Here is a 25,033-nt window from a genome sequence, read left to right on the forward strand (position 1 = left end):
GGCCACACTTTTGATCTTGGGCCATATACAGAAAAACTTAAAGGCCCAAACAATAGTAAATGCATTGTTTTCAACCAGTTAAACCTCAAGAAAAAACAGTGTTCTAGACCAGAAAACTCTATGTGCCAATTATTTTTCTATCAAAATAACTACACAACACCACTAAACACTTTAATATTGGACTTTACAGTCGTAAACTGGTGTACCCACATATTACAAAAAGTGTTTCTGTATCTTCTGCACTTAAATTGAATTTAAATTAATTCAATACTTTTAAACTCTAATACAGTGCATGACCTAAGTCCCCACTTAAAATATTAGGATGAAGTGTGCAAATATGTAAATAAGTAAAGTTAAAACAGGCAGAAAACAAATATTGGTTTCTGTATTGGTTTCTGTTCAAGGCCTAAGTACACACTTAAAATATTATGATGCAAATGTAAATGTAAGATGTAGCAAACATAACAGGCATAAATATTAGTTTCTTTGCTAAGAGGTTAGGACAGAGATGATTAATCTAAATTGAATCAATATCTAGTGTTTACAGGATGTGTAATGTACATAAGGTGTAATTCATTAGAAATGTGTTTGAGCAATATTATAGTTTGTTTCTAAATATTCCCCATAGTGTGTCAACCCAGCAGTATACAATAACATTTAACTGGCTTATTGAAAAATATTGATTACAATACATATTTGTTTATTCACATTCCAGCATTGTTGTTTCCACCACTGCTTTCCAACAATACTATATATAATTAGCAGCACTCACAGTTTTATATTAAGACATCAGGGCATGGGTCACTATTCCCATATACTACTATCTTCACAGTATATTTTTATTTCGGGACCCAATACTGCAGCTGTGTGTGTGTGTCTGAAGAGAGATTGACGATCAACACCTGCTCAATCCAGTGACCAGTTGGGTCGAGTGTCCCCTGAAACAACAAGTGTGTGTGTGAGAGACTGTGATTGTCAGAGGATATGTCTTTGAGAGAGTGTGTGTGTGTGTGTGTTAATGTGTGTGTGTGTGTGTGTCAATGTATGGATTGCCACCTCTAAATGAGGACATTCACACCCTCCTGTCATATGTCACCCCATTCTCTCCTGCTTCCATCTCCTAATAAATGACCATAACACACCTCTTTACTGTCTCTGTGTCTATATCAACATGTTTATGTGCTGTCACTCACAAAGTCAGCTGGAGCTAATAGACAATACAACACTGTCAACATAAATCCTACACACTGTATATACAGTACATAGACATCTCCACAGGTACAAACACAACATAATACTCATACCATCCATAGCCATTCAGTCATTGTCCTGTCCAGATTTGTTGTCCCTGTTCCTATCGGTTATGTCTCTTTCTGTGTAAGTACACTGGCAGCAATGAAAGAACAGAGTCCTTCACAGTTGACAAATAAAGGTGATTCTGAGGTAACACCAAGATTCAAAAATAGTACATTGATGTTACCAATTCTGAGCTACAAATACAAAAAGTGAAGCTGAAACTGAATCTGTGTCAGAGTTTCACATCTATTTGATACTTTTCTCTGAAGTACTGTCTTCTATCAACTTTGAAAGTAAATCATTTACATTTAAAGAAAATCTAGGCTGCAGGCTCAATTCTCTCCCTGGAAAGATGTGGTAAACACACATGTCCTATTTTGGCAGCAAATCATTTGCTATACATTCTATTTTCAAAGTATCTGTATTTACTCTATCGTCATTGGAAAGCATAACCCCAGCTTCTTTCAATACATGTAAATGGGATGTGGAGCAGATAGTGGGGGACAATTTATCTATGTGATGGCAATATACTGGAAGCAATATATGTCTTTCCATAGTTGAAATAATATCCCTAGTACTGTGTATGCAGATGTACTTTTTGGTATAAAACATGAAATTTGACGGATTCATTTGCACGTCAAAATATTTTTTCTTTTGAAATATTGTACTTGTCATGAGTACTTTCACACAGAAGACAAATATTACACAGCGAAGTAATTCTTTCGCCAGAGAGGTTGGTTTTTCTGAGCGCTCGCATTGAGAGAAAAGGCTTCAACCAATCAAGTTGTGTGGATGGGACATATTTAAAAAGTGTGGACAAGGGTTATGATTAGGACAACACGGAGGCCTTTAATACTCTTTCATAACTGTTAACCACAGGGAACACAAATTCACTTAAACAATTTGCTAAAAGAAAACTATCCTGGTCCACTTCCTGCACAAATCTATTCAAACCTTTTATTGAACAAATGTTGCAACTCCTGCAAATTTGCATTGCTGGCGCTATGAATAGTTTTGATGCGAAATATTCGCATGCAAAGGAAAAGCAGGGGGACAGGAAAAACAGTCAAGGTATCATGTTTTGTGTGTGTGTATATACGTATGTGTGTGTGTGTCTGTGTGTGTGTGTGTGTGTGTGTGTGTGTGTGTGTGTGTGTGTGTGTAAAAGAGGGTCAGAGAGAACAGTATATAGGGTAAAGGTATGTGACAGTTGGTGAGTGTTTTGTCTGTGAAGATTAACTATAGAGTCTATATGATACCATGTCTGTTTGACCCACGCACGCACGCACGCACGCACGCACGCACGCACGCACGCACGCACGCACACACTCACAGGTCTATCTGACACCATGTCAGCTGACAGGAATGTTGAAGAGAGAAACAGCCAGTGTTTGAACAGGACATAAACCTGCACCAGATGCATGTGTGGGAGTGATATTGATCTTTACATCAGGTCTGGTATGGTCAGCATGTCAAACTCTGAAAAATAGATCATGATGCAGTTTCATTGATTACATATTAACTGTAGATGTAATCAGTTTGTTGTGTATGGGACAACCTTAGTGTTACAGCTTCCAAAAAGTCTTTGCATCACCACTGATTTATATACTTTGACTTATTTGTGTACTTTGCCATATTAAGAAGGTGACAGAGAAAGCTTTGAAATTTTCTCATCTTTTTCTTCTTTAAAAAGGAAAATATTCAAACGAAAGACAGAGCGACACTGACTGAAGAGTTGAGTGTGAAACTTGAGTTGCTGATGAAATATTGGTCTTTCAAAGTGATCTGGCGGTCTATACTTGAAAGATTGACACAGGTTTGAACTTGTGTTTTAGACCAAATTGCTGATGAAATTTGACTGAGAAGAGACATAATATGGGAATAAAAAGTGGGGGATCTTGAGAACATAGTAGAACTGACCTATGGTCAGTCGGCAGCAATACACCATCACCTGCCCGTGTAACTGCCACATAACTGCAGGGCTGTCACTGTGAAAAGCCAATTCAACGCAGACATGAATGCAGATGAAAATGTTCTACCAAAGGGATTCATTACATGTTGTACTCTTTATGAACATGGATGGTCATTAGACAGCCTATGTTCAGATACTTGTCACTGTGGATTCATATTAGTCAGCATACATCAACTATCTTGCAAAGGGGCATAATAAGGATAAATGCAGAACTTCTTTTGGAATGTAACACTATTCTATGTAAAATGCTACCCTCAAACATAATACTTTATTAAAGTGATGGTTGTGGCCTGGAAGCACTTAGAACTATGAAAACCTTCTAACTCCCAACTGGTCAAATTGACCCTCAGTTTCACATTGACGCTCTATGTACCCCTCTGGCGTCAGTTTTAGATGTGTCATGGATGGTATCAGTTTCCACGCCTTGTCTTTTCAAAATAAACTTCCATGTTCGCAGAAAACATACAGTTTTGGCTCACATTCAGTCTTTTTAAAATAAACATCCAACGTAGGTTTAGCTTTTAGATATATTTACGCTTAAAAAGTACTTGGTAAGGTTTAGGCAAAAAATAACTTGGTTAGGATTCGTAAAAGCCCATGGTTGGTATTAAAATAACACCAACCCAACGTTTGTTACGTGACTGGTGTTAGTAAAGTACGGAAGTTACTTAAAAGTATGGTAAAATGAGTCAACATAGACTTGATTTCACATGGGACAGGAACAGTGGTCTCCTGGGTGAAAGTCCTGTGTTTGTGTCAAAAAACCTTTTTTGCCAAGAAACTGACAGTAGGAAGGACGGACCAGTAGGCGTCAGTACATTCAACTTTGAAGATGTTGGACTGGAGTGCTGACTGCTGAATGTGTGTGATTTGCCATTCAGGCAGAGCCTCCAGGTCACACGGCATTTATTTTTCAGCTCCAACCCGCAAGTTGTCTCATCTCCAAGTCTGTCTGAGTGTGTATGTGTGTGTGTCTGTCTGTCTGTGAGAAAGAGAAAGATAAGTACTATTTCTTACACACACCCTCATACATACCACACTCACAGGGACTGTTTTTTCAATGGGGGGGTGGGCTTAGATTTGAAAGATGATTCTCTGAACTCTGCGTGCATGTGTGTGTGTGTGTGTGTGTGTGTGTTAGCCTTTCATATGAATATAAAGCTGAGCCAGGGACATGGTTTGGCTGTCCCAAAGGTTCAAACATTCTCCAGCACACACATGCAGCCAAAGTGCTGGGTTGTTAAGATCTTAGAGACAGACATTTCCCCCCTCTATCAATCTATCAGCATCCCCTTTTTCTCTCAGGGAATGAGACAAAAGAGAACGAGACGGAAAGAGAAGAAAGAAGGAAAGACAGAGTTGGCTACAAATTGTCTGGTGAAATAAAGGTGACGGTTAAAGTTACCCTCATAAATTGTGTGTGTGTGTGTACTAGGCCTTCATAAGGATATAAAACCACACCAGGGTTCATGGTTTGGCTCTCCCAAAAGTCCACAAATTCTCTCAAACACACACACACACACACACACACACACACACACACACACACACACACACACACACACACAAATACACAGCCCAAATACAATGGCAGACATTTCTCCATCTATCAATCTGTCACCCTCCTTTTCTCTGTGGGTGAAAGACATTAACGAGAGTGGGACAGAAAAAGGAAGACGGAGTGAAAGAGGGGGTGGGCAACAAATTGTGGGGTTAACAGGGTCAAGGTTGCCCCCATAAATTGTGTGAGTGTGTATGTGTGTGTGTGTGTGTGTGTGTGTGTGTGTGTGTGTGTGTGTATGGCCAGATTGGATGCAATAGGCCTTTACACTCACCTGCGTGATGTTACACTCTGCTGGAGAGAACTGTGATTTTTACAATATCAGAGAACGGCGAGGGGAATTTGTGTTCAACAAAGACAGAAAGAGAGAGCTACAAATTGTTCAGTGAACAGGGATTCAAGGTTCAAATTATCCAATAAAACCTGTGTCACCACTGAAAAGAGACACACCGACCTCGGGGTGCTCACTTGTGCTTTGAAAGGACAACTGCGATTAGAACTGTAATGCTGTGTTCACACTAGCAGCGACACAGCAACACACTACAAGTCATTTTCAATGGAAGCCAGTGACATGAAGTGACAAACTGAGGCCCGACCCTTGTTGCTATGTGACAGGCGTGACACGCTACGAATCCAATTTTTTAGCGTTCCAGTGATGTGGTAAAGCGTCAACCAATCTTTTTTTTTTCTCTCCCTTTTCTATTCCGTCTAAAATGCCTTTAGCCTAATGCCAGTGCTATTTAATGATATTACTACATCAACGAGCGCTTGAGCAACATTTTGACAGTTATTCAGCAACAAAGTAGCTGGCTACACTTGGTCGTTTTGTTGCTTTTGTTTCTCGTAGTTTGAACATACAGGTCTGGGAATAGGCTTCAACAAAGAAGTTAATTTAATGTACACTTGGATTGACAGTCTGTCTAAAGAGATCAGAAAACTAGCAGTTCATTGATAGATGTCTTAGAGGTTGGTTGGAGTTCCTTTGTCTCCTTGTCACATTATGTCCACTAACAATCACTCCCCTCCATCTTGTTCTGCTCTGATTGCTTTATACCAGACATTTTTTGGATGTTAAAACATTATGCCTTGAAGATTTTGAGAGGCTTATGACATCTCTGGTAAAAGCTCTATGCGAGTTCACTTTCCAGACCTTTAAAGTCTCCCTTTACATCATATAATAAGAATCCAACCATAGCCGTTGAGTTTCGGAAGCCCCCTCTATTTAGGGAAAATCCTGATAGACAGGAAATGTTTAACAAAAATAAAAGGACGGAGCAGAAATAAACACAATTTCATTCTACATAGATTTCTTTATCACAAGCTACTGTATGCTGGTTCAGCGCCTTTGTTGGCTGAAGGTCATGAATGTGTTTCACATGTTTTTCCACTGGTGTCCCCCACAACACCAAAACAATTGGGGTGTCAGTCCATTTCACTTTGTCACACAGTCAAGTTCAAATCAATGTCTCTTCCTTTAAATCTTTTATTCTGCCAAGATCTCTTATGAATAAATGATGGGGTAAATTGTATTTCCTTTTCCTTTTAATTAAACGAAGATCTGGTGAAGATCTCCATGGCACCCATGATGAAGTGGCGATCCTGTTTCATTTTTAATACTGGTGTCACTCTTCATAATACATCACATGGTGGCTGCCTTGCACAATGAGAGTGAAGGCTTGGGGTTTTCACATGACATTAGATTCAGCCTTCAAATACAAAACAGCGTATGTTTGGTAAAAAAAATTAAATGATTGAATAAACAGCACAGCAACGGGCATTCTTCTTGAATCACTTGAATCAAACATATTATTAGTCTGCTCCTCTAGAGTAATGCATTTTAACCTTAGAATTAGAATAAACCAATTGGCAGTTTTTTGTGACATTTTCGTTTCATACAACAAAAAGTATGTTCAGGATGAAAAAGACCAGATCAGGATTTGTTGCTTATGTCATCTCATTATTAATTATCTCATTATTATTATTATTATTATCAATCAGGACAAAAAAAAGACAAAAGTTGAGACAAATTTAATTAAAATGGATTCCATACCTTCATGTAATGTGAGGAAAAAAATCTATCTAGCTTTAGTTTGATTGGTTGTTACTCTTGGTTTACAGTTTGGGAAGCTGTTACACTTGTGTGTGATGTGACATAACATTTACTTTCATCTTTGTCTTTTTAGGGTGAAGAGTCATTCAGACTATTTACGTTATGTGTGCTGTTTGAGGACACTTGTGTTGGTGTTAAACTTTGTAAAAATAAAAAAGTTGAAAATCTGGAAAGCCCCACTAAGCATTAGTCAGTGACATCCCTCCATCACCCTGGTGACCCTGCTGACTCCAGCTATGGGTTTTTAGTTGGATACAAAGTAAGTTGGTGTACCTTGTTTCCAGAGGCACATTGCTACCCAGCACCCAGCTGTCTTGCAGCGGGACGCTCTCGGGGGGCGTGGTCTGCAGCTCGGCTGGTGATTGGCCGGCCACAGGGGCCGGGTTTCCAGTAGGAGGGGTAAGCTGCCGTGTCGAATTCAGCGAATGGCCAGCGTGGTGCGAGGAGCCCAGGGACTGGTTGAGAGCCGTTACTGAGGGCTGCTGTCGGTGAGGGGGAGGTACCGGAGGCAGGGTGGAGCCGTGGTGATTGGATGGTTGCTCTGTCAAATAGAGAGGGAAAGCATGTTGGTCATTGTACTGTATTTATTAAACTTCTTTCCATCCTGCTCAAGGCTGTGGGGAAATTATTACATTATATATATATATATATATATATATATATATATATATATATATATACGTATATATATATATATATATATATATATATATATATATATACATACGTATATATATATATATATATATATATATATATATTCAACACACACAGGAGCAGATTGTTTGCTTCCCAACTTAGTTGATCCCTTTCCTCACATTGCCAGGTTTGCTGTTTAGAAGTTTAGAGTTTTTTGATTTGTGTTTTGTTGATGAGCTGTCATTGGTTACTAAACATTTTAGCATTAGTTTCATTAGTTTCAGGGTTCATGATTTGAGATCCCCTCAAATCATAAACAGACTGCACTTCAGAGCACACATCTCCATCCATCCAAAAAAGAGAGAGAAATCTGTGAAAGACTTTTCCGGGTCATCAAAGTAAATATGAATTCCTGTGATGCAGTAATTGGCAGAAATCTAACTATGGTGCCTGTAGCAGTTCAACCTAATGAGATGATTCCGACGGTGACTCTTTCTTAGAGTCAGACATCCCCTCTAAATATATCAGCCCTGAGGCTACAGATGGACAGATTGAAGATCGGTGGCAGAACTTAGTGGCCATGAAATTAAATGCAAGTTAAACATTCACCTCCACATAGTGTTCTGTGTGTGTGTACAAGTCAGATTTTGTGTGCTTGTCCCTAAGGCCATTATGGCTCAAAATGTGAACTAGTTGTGTTTGAGTGGTTGTTCTAAAAGTGAATAGATGTCTGCAACTACAAACTGTTGCTGCAGTTTCTCTACATCCAAAATGTACAGCAAGTTTATAAAAATTCAGACTTTTCAATTGGTTTCAATTAGTGCTGGGCAACGATTACAATTTTTAATCACAAAACACTTTAAACAAATAAGGTGCTTTTTAACAGCAGTATTCCCTTTACACAATAGCAGTTATATTTCTTGCACTATCTGTGCTAAGTGTGCTGACTTTATTTGAAACGTTCCACTGCTGTGCAACTTGAATGAAATGTTCGACGCACGTTTCAGCAAAATGTCTGTCTTCTGTTTTCATGGCAGTCAGAGCATGTGAATGCAGCTCCCACTGTTCATCAATATAATGCACTGTAACTCCGAGGTAATCATTGTTACCCAGCGATTATCCAGTAGTCTCAAATGAGAGCAACAGTTGGTGCACGTTGTAACGGCGTCGCTTTTGTAGTCCTAAGAACGTTCCTCAGACCGACAACTTCCACAATACTAATTGGCTGCAGTTTGTAGCTATCCACTTCGCTGTGGCATTTGTTAGCTTGTCTTGATTTTGTTTATCTATACTTCTCCCACACGCTGCATCCAACGTAGTCTGCCGAAGCCTCCCTCCACCATTTGTTTGGGTGATTTGCTGGCATCAACAGTGTGTATTGCATTTTAAAAAACCCTGCTATTGTTATTTAATCATACAAGACTAGACTGCATGTGAAAAACAATAGGGATTCATTTTAAAGCAGTTGCGGCATAGCACGAGAGTGGATGGAAATTACATTTTTTGGGTGGTGATATGTTTGAGCTTAAAAACAAATGAAATGAATATACATTACTTTTTGTTAGTTTTTTAAGCTGGCAATATTGTTTCAGTATATTTTTTTTTCTTAAAGAATGTTGTTTTTATTTAGTTCACTTTATGAAAACTTGTACCACGTCTTTTTCTCAGTTGAGTTTATAATAACCCTGGCTGACACGTGCCGTCGCCGAGTCCTCTCATGTCCTGTTAAATTGTATATCCCTGAGCTGCCATTCCTCAGAGCAAACATCCACTAGCAGAGTCAGGTGTTCAGTATCATGTATTCCTTGTTTATTGCCAATGCCTGATGAGATTTAAATCAAATGTATTACGGTGATGAAGAAATTCAACGAAAATGTAAATGTGACAGTGACAACTCCATCTGCTGATGTCAACATCATCTTAGACAAATGTCAGAAAGAAGCTTGTAGCTGTCAAATTCAACATTTACCGACTGTGGGCCTGGATGTTAACCACTATGTAAATTCCCTTGCGGTCAAGGCTGGTGAGAATTGTGACCCAGTGCTGTGCTGAGCTCAGCCAGGCTGAATACTGATCTGTGATTGGCCTTCACAAAACCCTGCAACGTTTTCCTAAAAATATTTGTTTAAAGTTGACCTGGCTTCAACTTTTCCCTGCTGTTTTCTTTCCCAGTGATTTTTGGCTTCTCTTCTGTCCTCAGGGTGCTCTAAAGGAAATGAATGGCAATGCTGGTATTTGATTTGCATAAAGAGCATCACGTCTCCATTTCCCAGCCCTGCTGTTATTCATTCTCCACTGCCCTCACTGGAGAAAATAGAAAGCAAAGAGAGAAAAGGAGGGATATATGCAGGAGCAGTAGGGTGGACGAGGAAGAGCTTTTTGTTTGACGAGAAAGTGCCCCCCCCTCCTCTCTCTGTCTCTTGTCTCTCTCACTCTTTCTGTTTCTCTCCATATGCTGTTTTGCCAGCTTAGTAATCGCTCCACTTATGCAAACCTTCAAGGCTAAATGCTGAAAGTCACACACAAACACACAAACACAAACACACACACACACACACACACACACACACACACACACACACACACACACACACACACACACACAATCAGACACAATAAGTCAGGATTTCTGGATGACGCTTGAGGCATCATTAACAAGTCTACATCTGTGTATCATCACTGAAAATGTATATCTAAACACTTTTTATTCACTTGGATGCTGAACACACACACACACACACACACACACACACACACACACACACACACACACACACACACACACACACACACATATATTGACTCACGGTCCCGAGGGGTACCAAGCATATTTGAAGAGTTGGGAGTGAGAATGTCTTGTTCCATGTTGTAATGCAACTGACGTCCTGGTTATGTGTGGATGTGAATGTGAGTCCCTGCTTGCAGGGACAGCTACTGTGCCCCACCAGGTGACATCCAACTGGGACATGAGGCCTCTCAAAGAGCAGCCGCGGGCAGCTTTCCAGAGAAATATAGGAGTCATCAGTTTAGCCTGGTCTATCTTCTAGCTGCCACCAAAAATCACCTGTGTGTTGATTTGTTTTTCTGGTTGGTAAACATGTCATCGTCTTCTACCTGGACCTGCATCACATGTACGTATTACATCTAGGACTGTCCTCGGTTGAAGAAATCTAAGTCGACTAAGACCAAAACGACCAACTAGTTGACTAATCAACTAGGACGGGACGGTCCCAATAACATCGATACACAGTCCAGTGATAATTATTAAGACAGCTTTTCTAAACGTTCCAATGCCATTTTCTAACACTACCAGTGCATATATACTGTATATATATATATATATATATATATATATATATATATATATATATATATATATATATATGAAATAAACAACAATATTTATTCAAGTTTCTCAAAAACTACATTTTACAAGATTACACATGAACACATCATGATGACGTTAGGTTACAAATGTTACTTTCGTTTAGGTTAGCTTGGTTATTTAGCCAATCAGGACTCTTCTGCCCCCCTGTTGCTAAGAGCTAATGTTAACTAGTCCTCCTCCTGCTGATTTCAACACCAATGTGTTGTTCACAATGTTGCATTATCAGCGAAAAGATAGGATGCAAAAGACAGTTAAACCACAGGTGTGTACTACTAGATAGCACATGTGCAGTGAGAGAATACTTCATGATTTACTTTATAATAGTAGAGCTGACACAGTCGTTATTTTTTAGGATTTCCCCTTTATCAGCCAGTGAAGAGCTACTCATAGCTTTTGAATGTTTTATGAAAATGGCCCCTGAGGTGTTCCATTAATCATTCAGCACCAAAACAAATTGGCATGGACTCTTAATAGTCTCTTGTCTGATTTGATTCCAAGATCTTCCTCTCGCATCAAGGCATTCTTTGGTCATGGTTTCCACAGTCATCACTCATGTAATTTTTACCACGGCTGTCAATGTAGTTATTAATGACATGGTACTGTACTGTAACTGCAGCTCCAATAATCATCCGTGGTGTGGAGGAGGAATGGATCGCCAGTAAATTCTAAACTGCACATGTCGAAGACAAAGTAAATAAAACATTCAAGGGCAATTAAAACACAGTTCATGTTTACTGGTCAAATATGAAAGTTATATGACTCAGACAACCTGTGGTTCCTTGGTTCTACCACTGAACCCACTAACATGGTCATTAAAATGGAATCTGGACAAAAGATTTGTATAAATAAAAATCCGGTCAGTGGACTTCACTACCCAGTTCCATATATTGGCAGAATAAAATAAGATAGGACAAAGTGTAAGTTAGCTGAGTTCAAATCAATTTCCCCGTGTTCCAAAAAGACATCAGGGAGGAAACGGTCTATTGTTAAATACTCCTTGGGCTGAAAATCAGAAAATCAGGCAGATAATTATCTGTTACACCCAACTCCCAATTCCTGCAGGACAATAAACAGTCAGGTCACAAACCAGCACACACACCCCTTTCTTCAATACACATTGATGTTCAGTTGCTCTGTCTTATTTCAACAAAAAAAAATCCAGATTGAGAAAAATAAGAGCGAGACAGAGTGAAGAGAAGACGGGGGCAACAGACCCTGAGAAGAACAGATACAGGTATGCAAATCAATGAAGTGAGATAGGTGGAGTGAAAAGCAGTGGTGCTGCATGAGAGAGGACAATAATATTTCCTGTGTCCCCACTTTCATGTGTTATGGTAATAAAGCGGTAACGTCTAAGAAGAAGGTATTACGGTCATACTGATGTATATTAGATAATGTCTAAGCCTATGTCCAACAGGTTGGACCTTTATCCAAACATAATCAAACCTGTGTAGCTTAATTCAAATGAAATTAAAGGGATCTGACATTAAGCTAGACATCCATCTTGCCAAAGTTTCAAAATAGTCTGCTTATATTTTTACACTTTTTACACAAATCACAACTCTAAAAAAAAAGTTCTATTATAGATGCAATCTCTTAATTTAGCTTTTAAAGTTCGCTAGAATATATTTTTTGAGTTTGACATCGTTAGATTTAGAAGACTTTTCTATAATATCATCCAGCACATACATTATGTCATACTTGTAGCAGGACTAAATTAAGCATGATTTAGACTTGTGATATTAATGCTTATTAAATCAACTTGAAAAAACTTTCTAAATATGTCTTTCACAAATGAACATTACAGAATTTAGCTTTTTAATACATTTTCAATTAAAAGTTGCTTTTATCTTCAAATTAAATTGCAAACTCTCAGGCAATGTGTCTTCTTCTTTTACTAAATTACATTACCAGAAGGTATTTGGTCAAATGAGCTTTTAACATTTATTCCGACTTCCTCAGTTAAATATATTTTTTTTAAATCCATGCACAATCAGTGTTGTGGAGAGGCTGCGGTCTTCTGCGTCACATCCCCAAACAAATCACAGTGTGGAGAAAAATAATGGACGCAACTCCTTTACTCCAATTTCCTGATTATAAAAGACAAGTATCTGTGAGCGTCTCATTTATTAAACATGAGGTTTAAATGGCGTTTAGTCTTTGAAAGTCATTACTGAGATATTTTATTTTATTATTTTATTTTATTTTGTTGCTGTGTTTCTCCCAGACTTGTTGTTGCCTCACCCAACAACACGAGACGTGTCACACGTTAATCTCAATTCAAAATTTGAAATGTTGCCCAGCACTAATCAGAACATATTCATAATTCTATGAGATGACATTAAAATGTCTCATTAAGTATAGGTATATGACGTGTTTCATGTATGACCATCTATTGTGCAGATCTGAGTGCCAGTATCTCCTGATATAGCATGACTACTTCATCTCTATAAGTACGCCTCTACTGTATTTTACTTTACACCTGAAATCTAGCATCCTAGCAACTAACGCTATTTAGCCACACTTCCCTAAACAGCATTTGCCATTTATGTTCTTGGTGAAAATACATAAGTGTCAGATCTATTGGCTATCTGAATGAGTCTCAATCTGCATGGATGGTGTTGAATTCAAGCAATGGCTTAATGCAAAGCCTGAGTAAACCAGCTGTCAAACCTCTCGACAAGCTAACAAGTGAGCCATCCTCATCTCTGTGCAGTACTGATCATGTGGGCAGGATGTATGGATTGGAGTATGAGACACGTGTTGTTGTTCCTGTGTAGTGTAAAAGAGCTGATAAATGATAACGTGCTATCCAATCGGTGCATAGACTCACATACCCAATCCAGCTTTTCTGATACTGGTATTGGTATCGGAACAACTCTAAAATGAATAGTGATCAGAAATATCTCTTAGTAATGTTGGTTGAATGGATGATTTACCGATTAGTTTTAATCTCATTCCACCTAAAGGTGTCTTACAGCATCCTTATATGTCAACTAAAATGATGTCCCATTGTGAAAAATACTATCTAAATATGAGATGATTACCTAACTGTGGTGTTCCGTGGTTGCTCTGTAGGCAGCACTCTGCCTTTGGTCATTGACATACCAAAGCACACCAGAGCCAAAATCACATGGTTTAGCCCCCTTTCTCATTGCTTAATTACCTCCCAGAGGGACTTTGCTGTGCGCTTCAATTGTTAAGTGAGGAAACATACTGTACGATGAGCTGACGGGAAATTTGATAAAAGAGGGAAAAAAGAAAGCCTCATTCACGATGAACACCATGCTTCTGTGATCCTGAACTGCTCTGTGTGAGTCTCCGTACTGTAGTTACAGTGTGAACCCTCAGGCATGATTTTACTCCAGAATGTGAGTGTGTAGTTCGACGGTGTAATGGACTGATGCACAGTAAATTGCCATCTCGGTGGAGCAGTGAGGTGAGGTGCTGTTGAGGGCAGAGGTTATCTGTCAAAGGTAGAGCGATGACAAGCTTCACTGTGACTCTGTCTCAATGTATGTATGTCTTTATGCCGAGAGCTCACTCTTTGTTTTTTTACGGCACTTATTCTCTCTCTGCTTCAGCACCTTCCAACTCTGTCTCTCATAAACCGAGTCAACAGATACACATTTATATCATCAGTGTTTCCAGGGTTTTATTCTTCTGTTCTTAACTAAGAATTCGGAGTAGACTCAAAAAAGGCAGATCTCTTTTCTAAAATGAACATTTAAAGCAAAATAATGTGTGGTGCAAAGGAACATAGAGCCATGGAGAACTAAAAAAAGCTTTTGAAAAGATTAATAACAGACCTCAATAACTCTTCTTAGTGGGCGTAGGCAAGAGAGAAAATATGACAAGCAGCAATAAAGGTTCAAAATGAGTATATCAGTAATGGACTCAAATAGAGAAGAAAATAAGCAAATATATTGCTTAGGTTAAGGCAACAAAATTTCCTTGATTCGGCATTAAGTATGGAAGTTACGTAACAATACTATGTTGAAATAAGTCACACAAGGGACATGGACAGCGGTCCTGTGATTGTTTGACCCGTCCCTCCTCCCCTCTCACTAGCCCCACACTGATTTTCTCTCTCCTTATACTATGTCAGTTGCTCTGACCGTCTCATAATGACGCGGTGGGTTTACATTGGAGTTGAAAGTCTGTTGAGTCTTATACAGAAGGGGGGTGCCTTAGTGTGTTGGTCTTGAGACGCCAAGGGTCACTGACCAAGCGTTGGTATTTGAGGAGTTGAGAGGTTGGAATAACCCAAATTAACCAAAAAAGCACGAAGGTAATGGAGTGACATAAAACTAGCCCTACATTCTGTCAAATGTTATTGGCATGAAAAACTAAATCTTGTTCAAAGAAAAAGAACAAATAGTGAAAACAATTGATAAAACAATAAATGAAAGGAAGGCCAATTGCAGCTCAGGTCAGGGTTTGTGTTAAACTCTGTCACTGTTGACAGAAAATTGAACCTGGGGAGAAGAAAAGAGGGTACAGAAAGAACAGGAGGTGACACAAGAAGTCAATTAAAAGTTTCAGAAGCACAACAATGGTCAACTGAGTTTAGACAAGGTTGAGAGAACAACATGGCCTGAAAGAGGAGCACAGCAAGAGGCAAAGGCAGAAAGAAAGACAAAAGGGAAGAAGGGGCAGGAATTAGAGATTTCTAGGAGAGGAAAGAAAAGAGAAGTAAGAATAGATCCTGGGAAAAGTAAAAGGCTCATCGACATAGTGAAAGAGGTCAGTAAAAGAGGTAAGACTCGTGGTTTTTGAGGCATGAAAACTCATTCCACCTCTGGACTCCAAGCAAGGAGAGGGAAGTGAGGAAGGCCTCTGTCCCCAGCCACAGGCTGCCTTTGTGGGGCATGTAGTTGGAGAGTGCCCCTCTCTGCTCAATGACCCACACTAGTGGCAAAGGACAGAGAGAAACACAGGAAACAGAAACAGAGGGCTGATGAGATGTTTTGAAGGTGGGATAATTCCATTGAGACAGGCTTAGTATTAAATTGCAACAAAGATCAAGAATACAATTTTACTTCAGATGTGTTGAGCCAGTGCCAAACTACAGAGAGAGGACTGTTTTAGGAGGTCAGACACTGTGCGAGAGGTTCACAGTTTTGACACAAATAGACAGAAATTGTCTGTAATGACAACATGAAACAACATGAATTCTTACGAACAGTTCATAATTCAGACTGAAACCCGGAGGGACAGAAAGTAAAGGTGTGCATTGGGCACAGAGCATATATGAATTCACACACACTGACATATGTATTGAAACTTACATAATTAAAAGGCAAGATCTATTCCTTTTAGCATGGTCAGGTTTAGACATTTAGAAAGATGAACTGCCGTGGATTCTGTCTGACTGACCTTTCAGAGAGGATTCTTCTTCTGAAAACCAAACACCCCCCAGTCTCTTCTTCTTCATAAGACATAATGCACTACACACAGCGGAACATTCTGTTGCTTTTACAACTGCTGGCTGCATCCTACATGACAACAAGAAGTTACTTTTGCATCTCCAAATTTGCACAGCAAAAGCTGCTCTTTGTTGACAATGATTTACTGTTGAGGGGACTATGGAACATGGGGTGGTTATGGACAATGAAACATGCAATGTATTTCATTTGTTTGGCGAATGAGCGTCTTTCAGCCAGTAATGTGAGAGTATATTTATTAATCTCCACATTGGCCCAATGTCTTAGCAATATTAACCCAACAATGCATGGTATGCAGGAACCAAACCCAAGCCTCTGGTGTCAATGTCCTTTGTTTTGTATTCTCAACCATCCATGCTAACCTCCTTCCTTTGACTTCCGTGTAGTATATGAATGCCTGTTGTAAAAAAAATAGTTGCTAGTGAAAGTAATCCAGGCAGTTAATTAGAATAGTATAGAAAAGTTATATCACAAGGTTGTTGTTTTTTAATTTCTTAGAGCACAGGGTAGATTTCTGATGGAAATATTTAATGCTAACCCTGAATTGTTGCTACTATTAATAGTAAAATATACTGGCAGACTAATTATACTACTATTTTACACAAATGCACTATTTTCAAGCAGACTGAATTTAAGTCTCTCAATGATGGTCCTCCTCAACTAATCAAGAAACCTGCACCCAGACTTTAGTTGAAAAAGAAGGGAGTGCATCAGATTAGTCTCAGGCTAAATTGCGCTGTATAACTTTTAGAATCTAACGTAGTTTTGAGCTCTTAACGGTTCGTTCTGTCCTTCATAGGGATTATCTGATAGCCTACAGCCCTGCTCAATGCCCGAGGTTCTCTTGGTCACTCACAACCACATCAGGAAGAAAGTTTGATGTAGCGTTCATTAACTCTGCTTCAAAGTCTGGAACCTGTGAAAATAAAAAAAATCACAGACTGTGGACACTTTTATATGATGAAATATATTTTAGTATTCTTTGTCTCATCTTTCTGCATGCCTTTTTACCTCAGTGCACTTTGACCACCATGAGCTATATTTTATGTATGAAATGTACCTTACATATAAACCTGAACATTATTAATACAAACAGCACATGGAAAGCACAATGTGGCCTTGAAAAGGGGGCAGAAAACAAGGGATTGAACTACTGGGGAAACTCCCTGAGAGATGTGAGGCCATGCAATACCTTCATTGTCAACTGGGTGGATTGCAAGACCTGAATTGATTAAGTGAAAGCACCATGTGTGTATCTAGCATAAGGAGTTTGAACCCAGACTTTTCTTTCCAGACAAGACTAGAAATATGAAACTGTGTATGAGAGTGGTGATGAACAGAGATTAATGCTGAGCGGAAAAGTCCCTGACGTTGGTTGCTCCAGAAAAATGGCTGAAACCATAATTCTGCTAGTTACCCAACGGAAACAAATCCCATTCCAGTCTGTTAATGGGGCATCTGTACAAAAGCCCTCAGAGGTGAGTGAGAAAAAACATTTGGGTTATCCATTTTCTAAATCTGATCTGAATTGTTATCCCTCCTGTTATGACTGAAGAACAGGTGAAAACGATTTTACCTGGATCATCTTTCTTAATAAGCATGAAGTTCCTTTCTTTTTCACAGGTGGGGGAAATACGTTTCTCCAGGTAAAAAAAAAAAGGTTTTGTCAGGATCATTATTAAGAGTTTGTTGTTGTAATACTCATTTCTGCCACAAGGGGCTGAAGTACACCACTACCCATGATCTAAACGGAACCAAAAGCTTACATGAGATTTAATTTACATAACTAGATAACACACAATATATGTACCTTGTGTTACAAGTGCACAGAGAAATTAAAACTCACCTAAACAAAAACATGAAGGCTTTTAGTGTTGCACTTCAGCCTTGTGGCTGAAATTAGTATTTCAACAACAAACACTTTTCAACAATAACGTTAACCTGCCAAACATACAGTATTCTAAAGATGAATGGCAATGTTTGGAATTTGGCTGCTGTTGTTCCAGTATTCAAAGATGGAAATCCCCTTTCTACCTGTAATTACAGACCCATCAGTATCCTGCCAACAGTATCAAAGGTTGCAGAGAAGTTGGTAGCTGAGCAAATGATCTACCATTTGAATACCAGTTATTTTGCCCTTCACCCAATGCAATTCGGCTTCAGAGCCAATTATTCTACTGAGACAGCCACTTGTTTCTTCACAGAAACAAATCAAATTTCTATTGGACAAAAAGGGTGTTGTTGGAGTTGTATTTTTTGATCTCAAGAAGGAATTTGACACTGTTAATCATACAGTGTCAAATTTCTCCTCAGGTACACTTAAATGGATTGAATCGTATTTGCTAAATAGATCACAGTATGTCCAATACAGAACTATCAATCTACTGCCCTCCACTTGTCCACAGGCGTCCCACAAGGATCTGTCCTGGACCCACTGCTGTTCTCTTTATATATCAATGATCTGCCATCAGCATGTCCTGACACCAACATCCAAATGTATACAGATGACACTGTAATTTACTTGCCTGGCCTGGTAGCAAAATGGGACAAGTTTCAAATTAACTTACTAACTCCATGGTTCATGTAACTGCATGGTTAAAGCAATGCTGTTCAAAACTAAACGTATCCAAAACAGTATGTATGATTTTTACCAAAACAAACTCTGGTAGTGTAGAGCCAGATGTCTTTGTATCTGGGGAGAGGCTACAGGTTGTACCTGAATACAAGTATCTCGGAGAACTTTTTGATTCCAAACTATCATTCAAATCTCAGGTGAAAAAGGTCTGTAACCGGGTCAAATTTAATTTATCAAATTTCAGGTTCACACGAAACAACATGTCAACAGAAGCAGCTAAGACGTACATGCTTTCTATGGTTCTTTCCCATATCACTTACTGTTTAACAACCTAGTCACAGGCCAGCACCACTACTCTGAAACCACTACAGTCATTGTATAGACGAACACTCAAAATCCTTGATAAAAAAATCTGTTCTTTCTCATCATTGCCCTATACTAAAAAAAATATAACTTGTTTAGTTGGGAGAACATGACTAAATATGTGCATGTCTGTCTCATGTACAAGATTATACATGGCTTGACCTCTCCTCCGCTCAAACAGTTTATCATAAGAACAACTGGATATCTGCTCACAAGATGTGCAGCAAGAGGGGATTGCATTAACCCACTCAGGAAAAGTGCTTTCAGTCAGTCTGCATTTTCAGTACAAGCTTCACTAGAATGGAACTCCATCTCAGTGACCATTAGAGAACTACAAACAAACTGTTCATTTAAAGCTCAACTAAAGAAATGGTTAGTTAGTACCCAGCTCTGTCAGCACTAGAATGTAACTGCTCCTCTGTCCGTGTTGAACTTTCCCTCTGTCTGTCTGTTGTCACCTGTCTGTCTGTCTTGAAATTGCCGGTCGACCGTCATCTACCTGCATGCATGTCTTTATTGTTGTTTATCTGTCTGACTGATTTATATATTTCACATACTCTGCATGCTTTTATGTTTTGTGCCTCTGACATGGATGTTTTTTTGTGTCTAACAATTGCAGCATAATATTGTCTTTAATCCATGTTTCTATTTTAACATAGTTATCCCTTATTTTATTTGCTTTCTGTGTGTTGACTTTGAGAGCCTCTGTGTTGCATGTCTTGTTAGTACTTGACAATGTTTAAGAGTCTCCTGATGATTATATTGTGTTTTTAGGTTTATTTTGTAACATCTGCCTCTTGGGACTACAGATGAAAAATAGCCTCTTGGCTAACTCTTTACAGAAATGTTTTATTAATGTGCACTGTCTCTTATCAAATAAACCAATAAACAAATGAAAAAACAACAAATTACTATAGTTGAAGATTGTTTGTAACCTGGAATTATTTGTCACACCTGTTTCATGGATGAAAAGCAAATAAACAAGGGACTTAGAAAGATTATAGATTAGATTTATAATAAATTGATACATAATTTTTTAATGAAATGTATGGTGAAGACATTGGTTTGGGACAAGATGCTAGCCAAACGTGCAGTAACTGAGGGGCCTGACATGCATAATACAAACGTTGTTAAAGCGTTAAAAAAACTTTACAAATGTGTGTGTGTGTTATGGTGGTGCTCTTCCTCCGCACTCCTCTCCAGTCACTCCTGTTCCTGAATTCCATTGCTGTAAAATTGGTGTTTTCATGGTCACTGCATCTGACAATACACATCACCTTTTAAAGAGAAAGAGACGTGGAGAGGAAAAGAGAGAGGGGGGGAAAGGAGGGGGAGGGCAAAGTGAAGACCTGGAGAAAGAAACAAAAAGTGACACATGTGAAGGAATTAAGGCAAAGTGAAAGGAGAAGAAAGAGGGGAAGGGAAAGCATGAAATGAAAACATAATGGGATGCAGCAAAGAAGGGAAGGAAAGTGCGTGAGAGGGAAATGGTAGCAAGTCACAGTGCTTCTACAACAACAGGTCGGCCAGGACTGACAGTTTGTACTCGGAGACCATTTTAACAGCAGCGTTAGCGTCACAGTAATCCTCTTAGACACAAGCGCATCCTCTTCGACACAGGGGATTTCACTCCATGTAATTAAAGAGGTCATTTAAGCTACAGTGGTCCACATTTCTAAAAAAGGAAAGTGGGGCCACATTGTACTTTCAAAGTATTTACCTACTGTAAATTAATTTCTGGTGCTATTTCCACACAGGAATAAGTGACTCTGAGTTCAATGAGAAATTTTGTCAACTGTGACATCCTTGCAAATACATTATGGAGTGGCATTACAGTGGTTTCTATCCAAAAAACAGTGCTCTGGAAGCTGGATAGGTTGATTTCACAAAATCAAAAAATACTGAAATTTCCTAAAAGGAAAAAAAAAGTCTTAACAAAGCACAACCATATCTTTTTTGTAAATCAAAATATTCTTTTGAATTAATTAATCAGAACTCAGATCCACTACTGATAACCAATTTCCTGATTAATCTATTAGCTATATTTTAATCTGCACCGATATTTGTATTGTAGTTGTGAAGGCACAGCATGATTTCCATGCCTCCAGCCCATAATTAATGAGTCCTGTCGAGTGGGTGGGGACTCAGAAATATAACAAACAAGATCTGCTTAAGTTGGTGTCAATTCAATTCAAGTCAAATTGTAATGTTGCTTGTAGCCTATCACACGAGAAAAATAGCACAGAGGTCACCTTTGTAGCCAATTACATTTTGACCTTTTAGGAATGAAATTCAATAGTATGCCCTCTATTGTAAAGTGTGAGGGAATCCTTCCAAAGACAGCTGGACCAATAACAGCTGAACCTCTACACTAAGTATCCCTCACACACTGAGAAACAGACCAGCGCACAGGCTTTATGGGTAATCCAGTTCTCAACACTATCCGAAAAACAGTTACCTCACTATTACTAACTAAATCCTAAATTATATTCAACATTTTCATCCAAAAAAGTGTTTCTTTGAATATGTCTATTTTCTGTCAGCAGAATAACCACATCTAATGAAACACGAGGCTCAAATACAGCAGGCAATCTGGATTATCTCCTTGTATACCAATTAGTTTCGTCAGTCTGTCATTTCCCATTGTCACCATGTATAAGTGATGGGCAAAGACGATGAATGAACAAGGCCATGTCTGGGTACCAGTGAAAGGTAGATATACTATAAATGTGGAGTATCAGCTGAGCTTAGATGTCTGTATATCCAGATCAGGCTCTCTTCAGATAGAGGCTGACTTTTGGTCTGTGATACTTGATCAAAAATGACTTGACCTTTTTAGTACCATCAGGATAGGGCATGATCTTTGTCATACAAAATAAACCATAGAATGAAGTCCAACTTTTCAAAACAACCCCTTAATTGGTTGACTTGATCATGTACTTCATTGCTGTGCTAATGTGGCTGACTAGCATTTGCGCCAATGAAGCTCATTTGGTTGAGAATGGAGCAGCAAATAGAAAGAAGGTGCTTGCTGATGATAGGAATAGTGATGGTAACAAGGAAACAAGATTAATGAAAAAAAGGAAGTGGAGAGATAAACCATGACATAGAAGATGGCATCAATATATGTTCTTTTCCTCTCATTCAATTGATTTGGATGAAATCTTCTTCTTCGCTCCAACATTGGCATGGCTCGATTTCCATCTTTTCTTTCTCTCCCTCCACATCTTCACATCACCTCCCTTCTACTCCTGCCATCCTCTTCATCTGACCCCCTCTCTTACTCTCCTATCCTCTCAGTTATTTAGTATAGGCAGCTGCAGCCTTTTCAGAGCCTCTCATCAGTCCACATTTCTCACTCCTTATTGTAGCACCAGTGCACTGACCCCTCATCCACCCTCCCTCTCCTCTCTGTCTCTCTCGCCCTCATTCCCTCATTCATTTTCTCCTGCCAAGTCAGCTCTCGGTGCCCTGTCTCTCTCCTTCCCTCCCTCCTCCCTCTATCCGTTCTTTTACTCTCTAGCTGTGGCCAAGTCGTTTATATGGAAGACTGTGTTCCTCAAAGCCACTGGGTCTTCCTTTGCGTTCTCTTTTTTTACTCTTTCATCTGTTTTCTATCCTTTTTCTGTCACTGCCACCAGGATTTGTTCGAACGTATGCCCCACTCTTTGTTTTCACATTTCCATCATAATCCCCTTTTTTCTCACTCTCAAAATTAAATTTTCTTTTTGGTTTGAGTATGAGATGAAACATATTACTGAAATACAATTGAATCTCAATAACAACCACAGTAAAAGCCCCTTGAGACTACAAGGTTCCCTATATGAAGATTGCTGGATGGAGTGCACATGCTGACACTTTTGCTATTGCTAGAGTTTTACCAAAAGAAGGGCTATAACAGACATTTGCCATGAGGGTGATGCTTGAAGAGAGGATGTGGGACCATTAACTGAAATGGGTTTTCCCCATGGGACCATGTCCTCACCAGAAAAGCCACTACATCAGTTGTGTTTTCAAACAGCTTAAAATAAGACAAGGGTTGCATTTTCTGACAAGCACCCTCTTGCAGTCATGAGAAAATCGAAAGTGATGGTCATTTGATGACACAACAGAGTATTACAATCACTAGTAAAGTAATCATGACGTTGTATACATATTTAAAACAACATATTTAAGGTTTGAGGTTGAGGTGATTGACTGAACACATGCATTACCTGACTTTGACAGAGGAGACTGAAGTCAGTGTTATTTATTTGAATCCTGACCACAATTTTTCCCTAAACTTAACCAAGTAGGTTCAGTTACCAAAACATAATGACACCATGAGGTGGGAGATCAGGAAGCATTCTTAGTAAATGTTTTGTAAGGTTTATGAGGGTCCTTTTGGAATGCTAAACAGAATATTGTCATTTAGGTTTTGCGACCTGCTGGCAAACCACCAAAATAAAAATAAGACTGCAAATAAATCCACCACATTCCTTTTGTGAGTAACAAAACATTACCTTAGTACAATTACACTCGGTTCTGCTGTCAGTAATTGAGTAAGGGATTGTGTTCAAGACCAACATATAAAAGAGCTTTTACTGTGTTGTCTCGACTTTCTTGCTTGTCTCCTCCTCAATTTGAACATTTAGGGCATCATTTATATATTCAGAAATGTTCAGGTTAATCGTACACACTATTGACAACGGAGACAAACTTGTTTGTAATTGCTCTGCTTCTATTAGATGTGTGCTGGCAGGTTGTTTGGACCTATTTTATTCATAGCAGTATGTCTGTCTTTTTCCAGACAGACAAGAACAGGCTTTCCATACAGACCCTGGGAACAGAGATTTATTGGTCGATATGAACGCTAATTGACAGGGCTAGTGCTGAAACCGATTCTACTGCGTTCCATCAAGAACAAATACATTTAAACAAAGTGAAAATAAAGTAATTATACACTGGCCAAGGTTCCATTTATTCTGGCCAAGATATGACATTTTTAACTGACACATGCAGTGTCAAGATGGTTAAGGTTACAACTAAATCCTGCTTCACACTCTACCAATGTGCACCAAGTGTCTTATTCAGCAGATGTGTGTAAATTGGCGTCCTTGGGCCCACTCTGTGGTTGTAACCCACTAAATCCACACAGCGGAAGCGGAGCCAACATTACCCTGGAGTGAGGTATTTATATATGGATATGATGTATAAAAGCGCTTTTGAACGATAAAAAAAGATGCATCTGGAAAACACATCAGGAATGCAAGAGGGACATTAATAAGAGGGACATTATCTCAATGTGTATTTGGTTGGTTAGCAATATTATTTATTCAGCATTCCTATCTAGAAACACGTTGTAGCAGATGTTAGCATCGTGTTGCACATTTCAGACACATTTTGTTAAAAGGACACCAACAATTTACCTTAAATTGCCCAACTTCATAGCAGCATTGGTTTCTTTTAAAATAATCCCATTAGCCTGCTTATATTATACAGATGTCAGTTCTAAAGTTTGTCCACCTTATGTCATCACAAAACCTACAGTACCTGGTAAAATAGTACAAGCAAAACATTTGCCCTCATCCTCCTCCAAGATTAGCACTCACAGAAGTATTTGATAATAATGTGACCCAAGCTGGTTTCACTCCCAGGGCGTCGAGTACAGATGCTTGGGCACACAACGTACCCTAAAGCGAG

At 39.0% G+C, this 25,033-nt stretch overlaps 1 protein-coding gene across 6 annotated transcripts in view; it reads right to left on the reverse strand.

The window, feature by feature from the left end:
- Positions 1-25,033, reverse strand: part of tenm3 (teneurin transmembrane protein 3) — a 336,797-nt gene that overhangs the window by 135,518 nt on the left and 176,246 nt on the right. For all 6 annotated transcript variants that reach the window (XM_068727440.1, XM_068727439.1, XM_068727438.1 and 3 more), the window contains one exon: positions 7,213-7,480. In XM_068727440.1, coding sequence (XP_068583541.1) covers positions 7,213-7,480 — 268 coding nt within the window. The remainder of the gene's footprint in view (positions 1-7,212; positions 7,481-25,033) is intronic.

The sequence above is a fragment of the Cebidichthys violaceus genome, unplaced genomic scaffold (genome assembly GCF_023349555.1).
Source record: "Cebidichthys violaceus isolate CVI_PGR_0920_01 unplaced genomic scaffold, fCebVio1.0.p SCAF_4, whole genome shotgun sequence".
NCBI lineage: Eukaryota > Metazoa > Chordata > Actinopteri > Perciformes > Stichaeidae > Cebidichthys > Cebidichthys violaceus.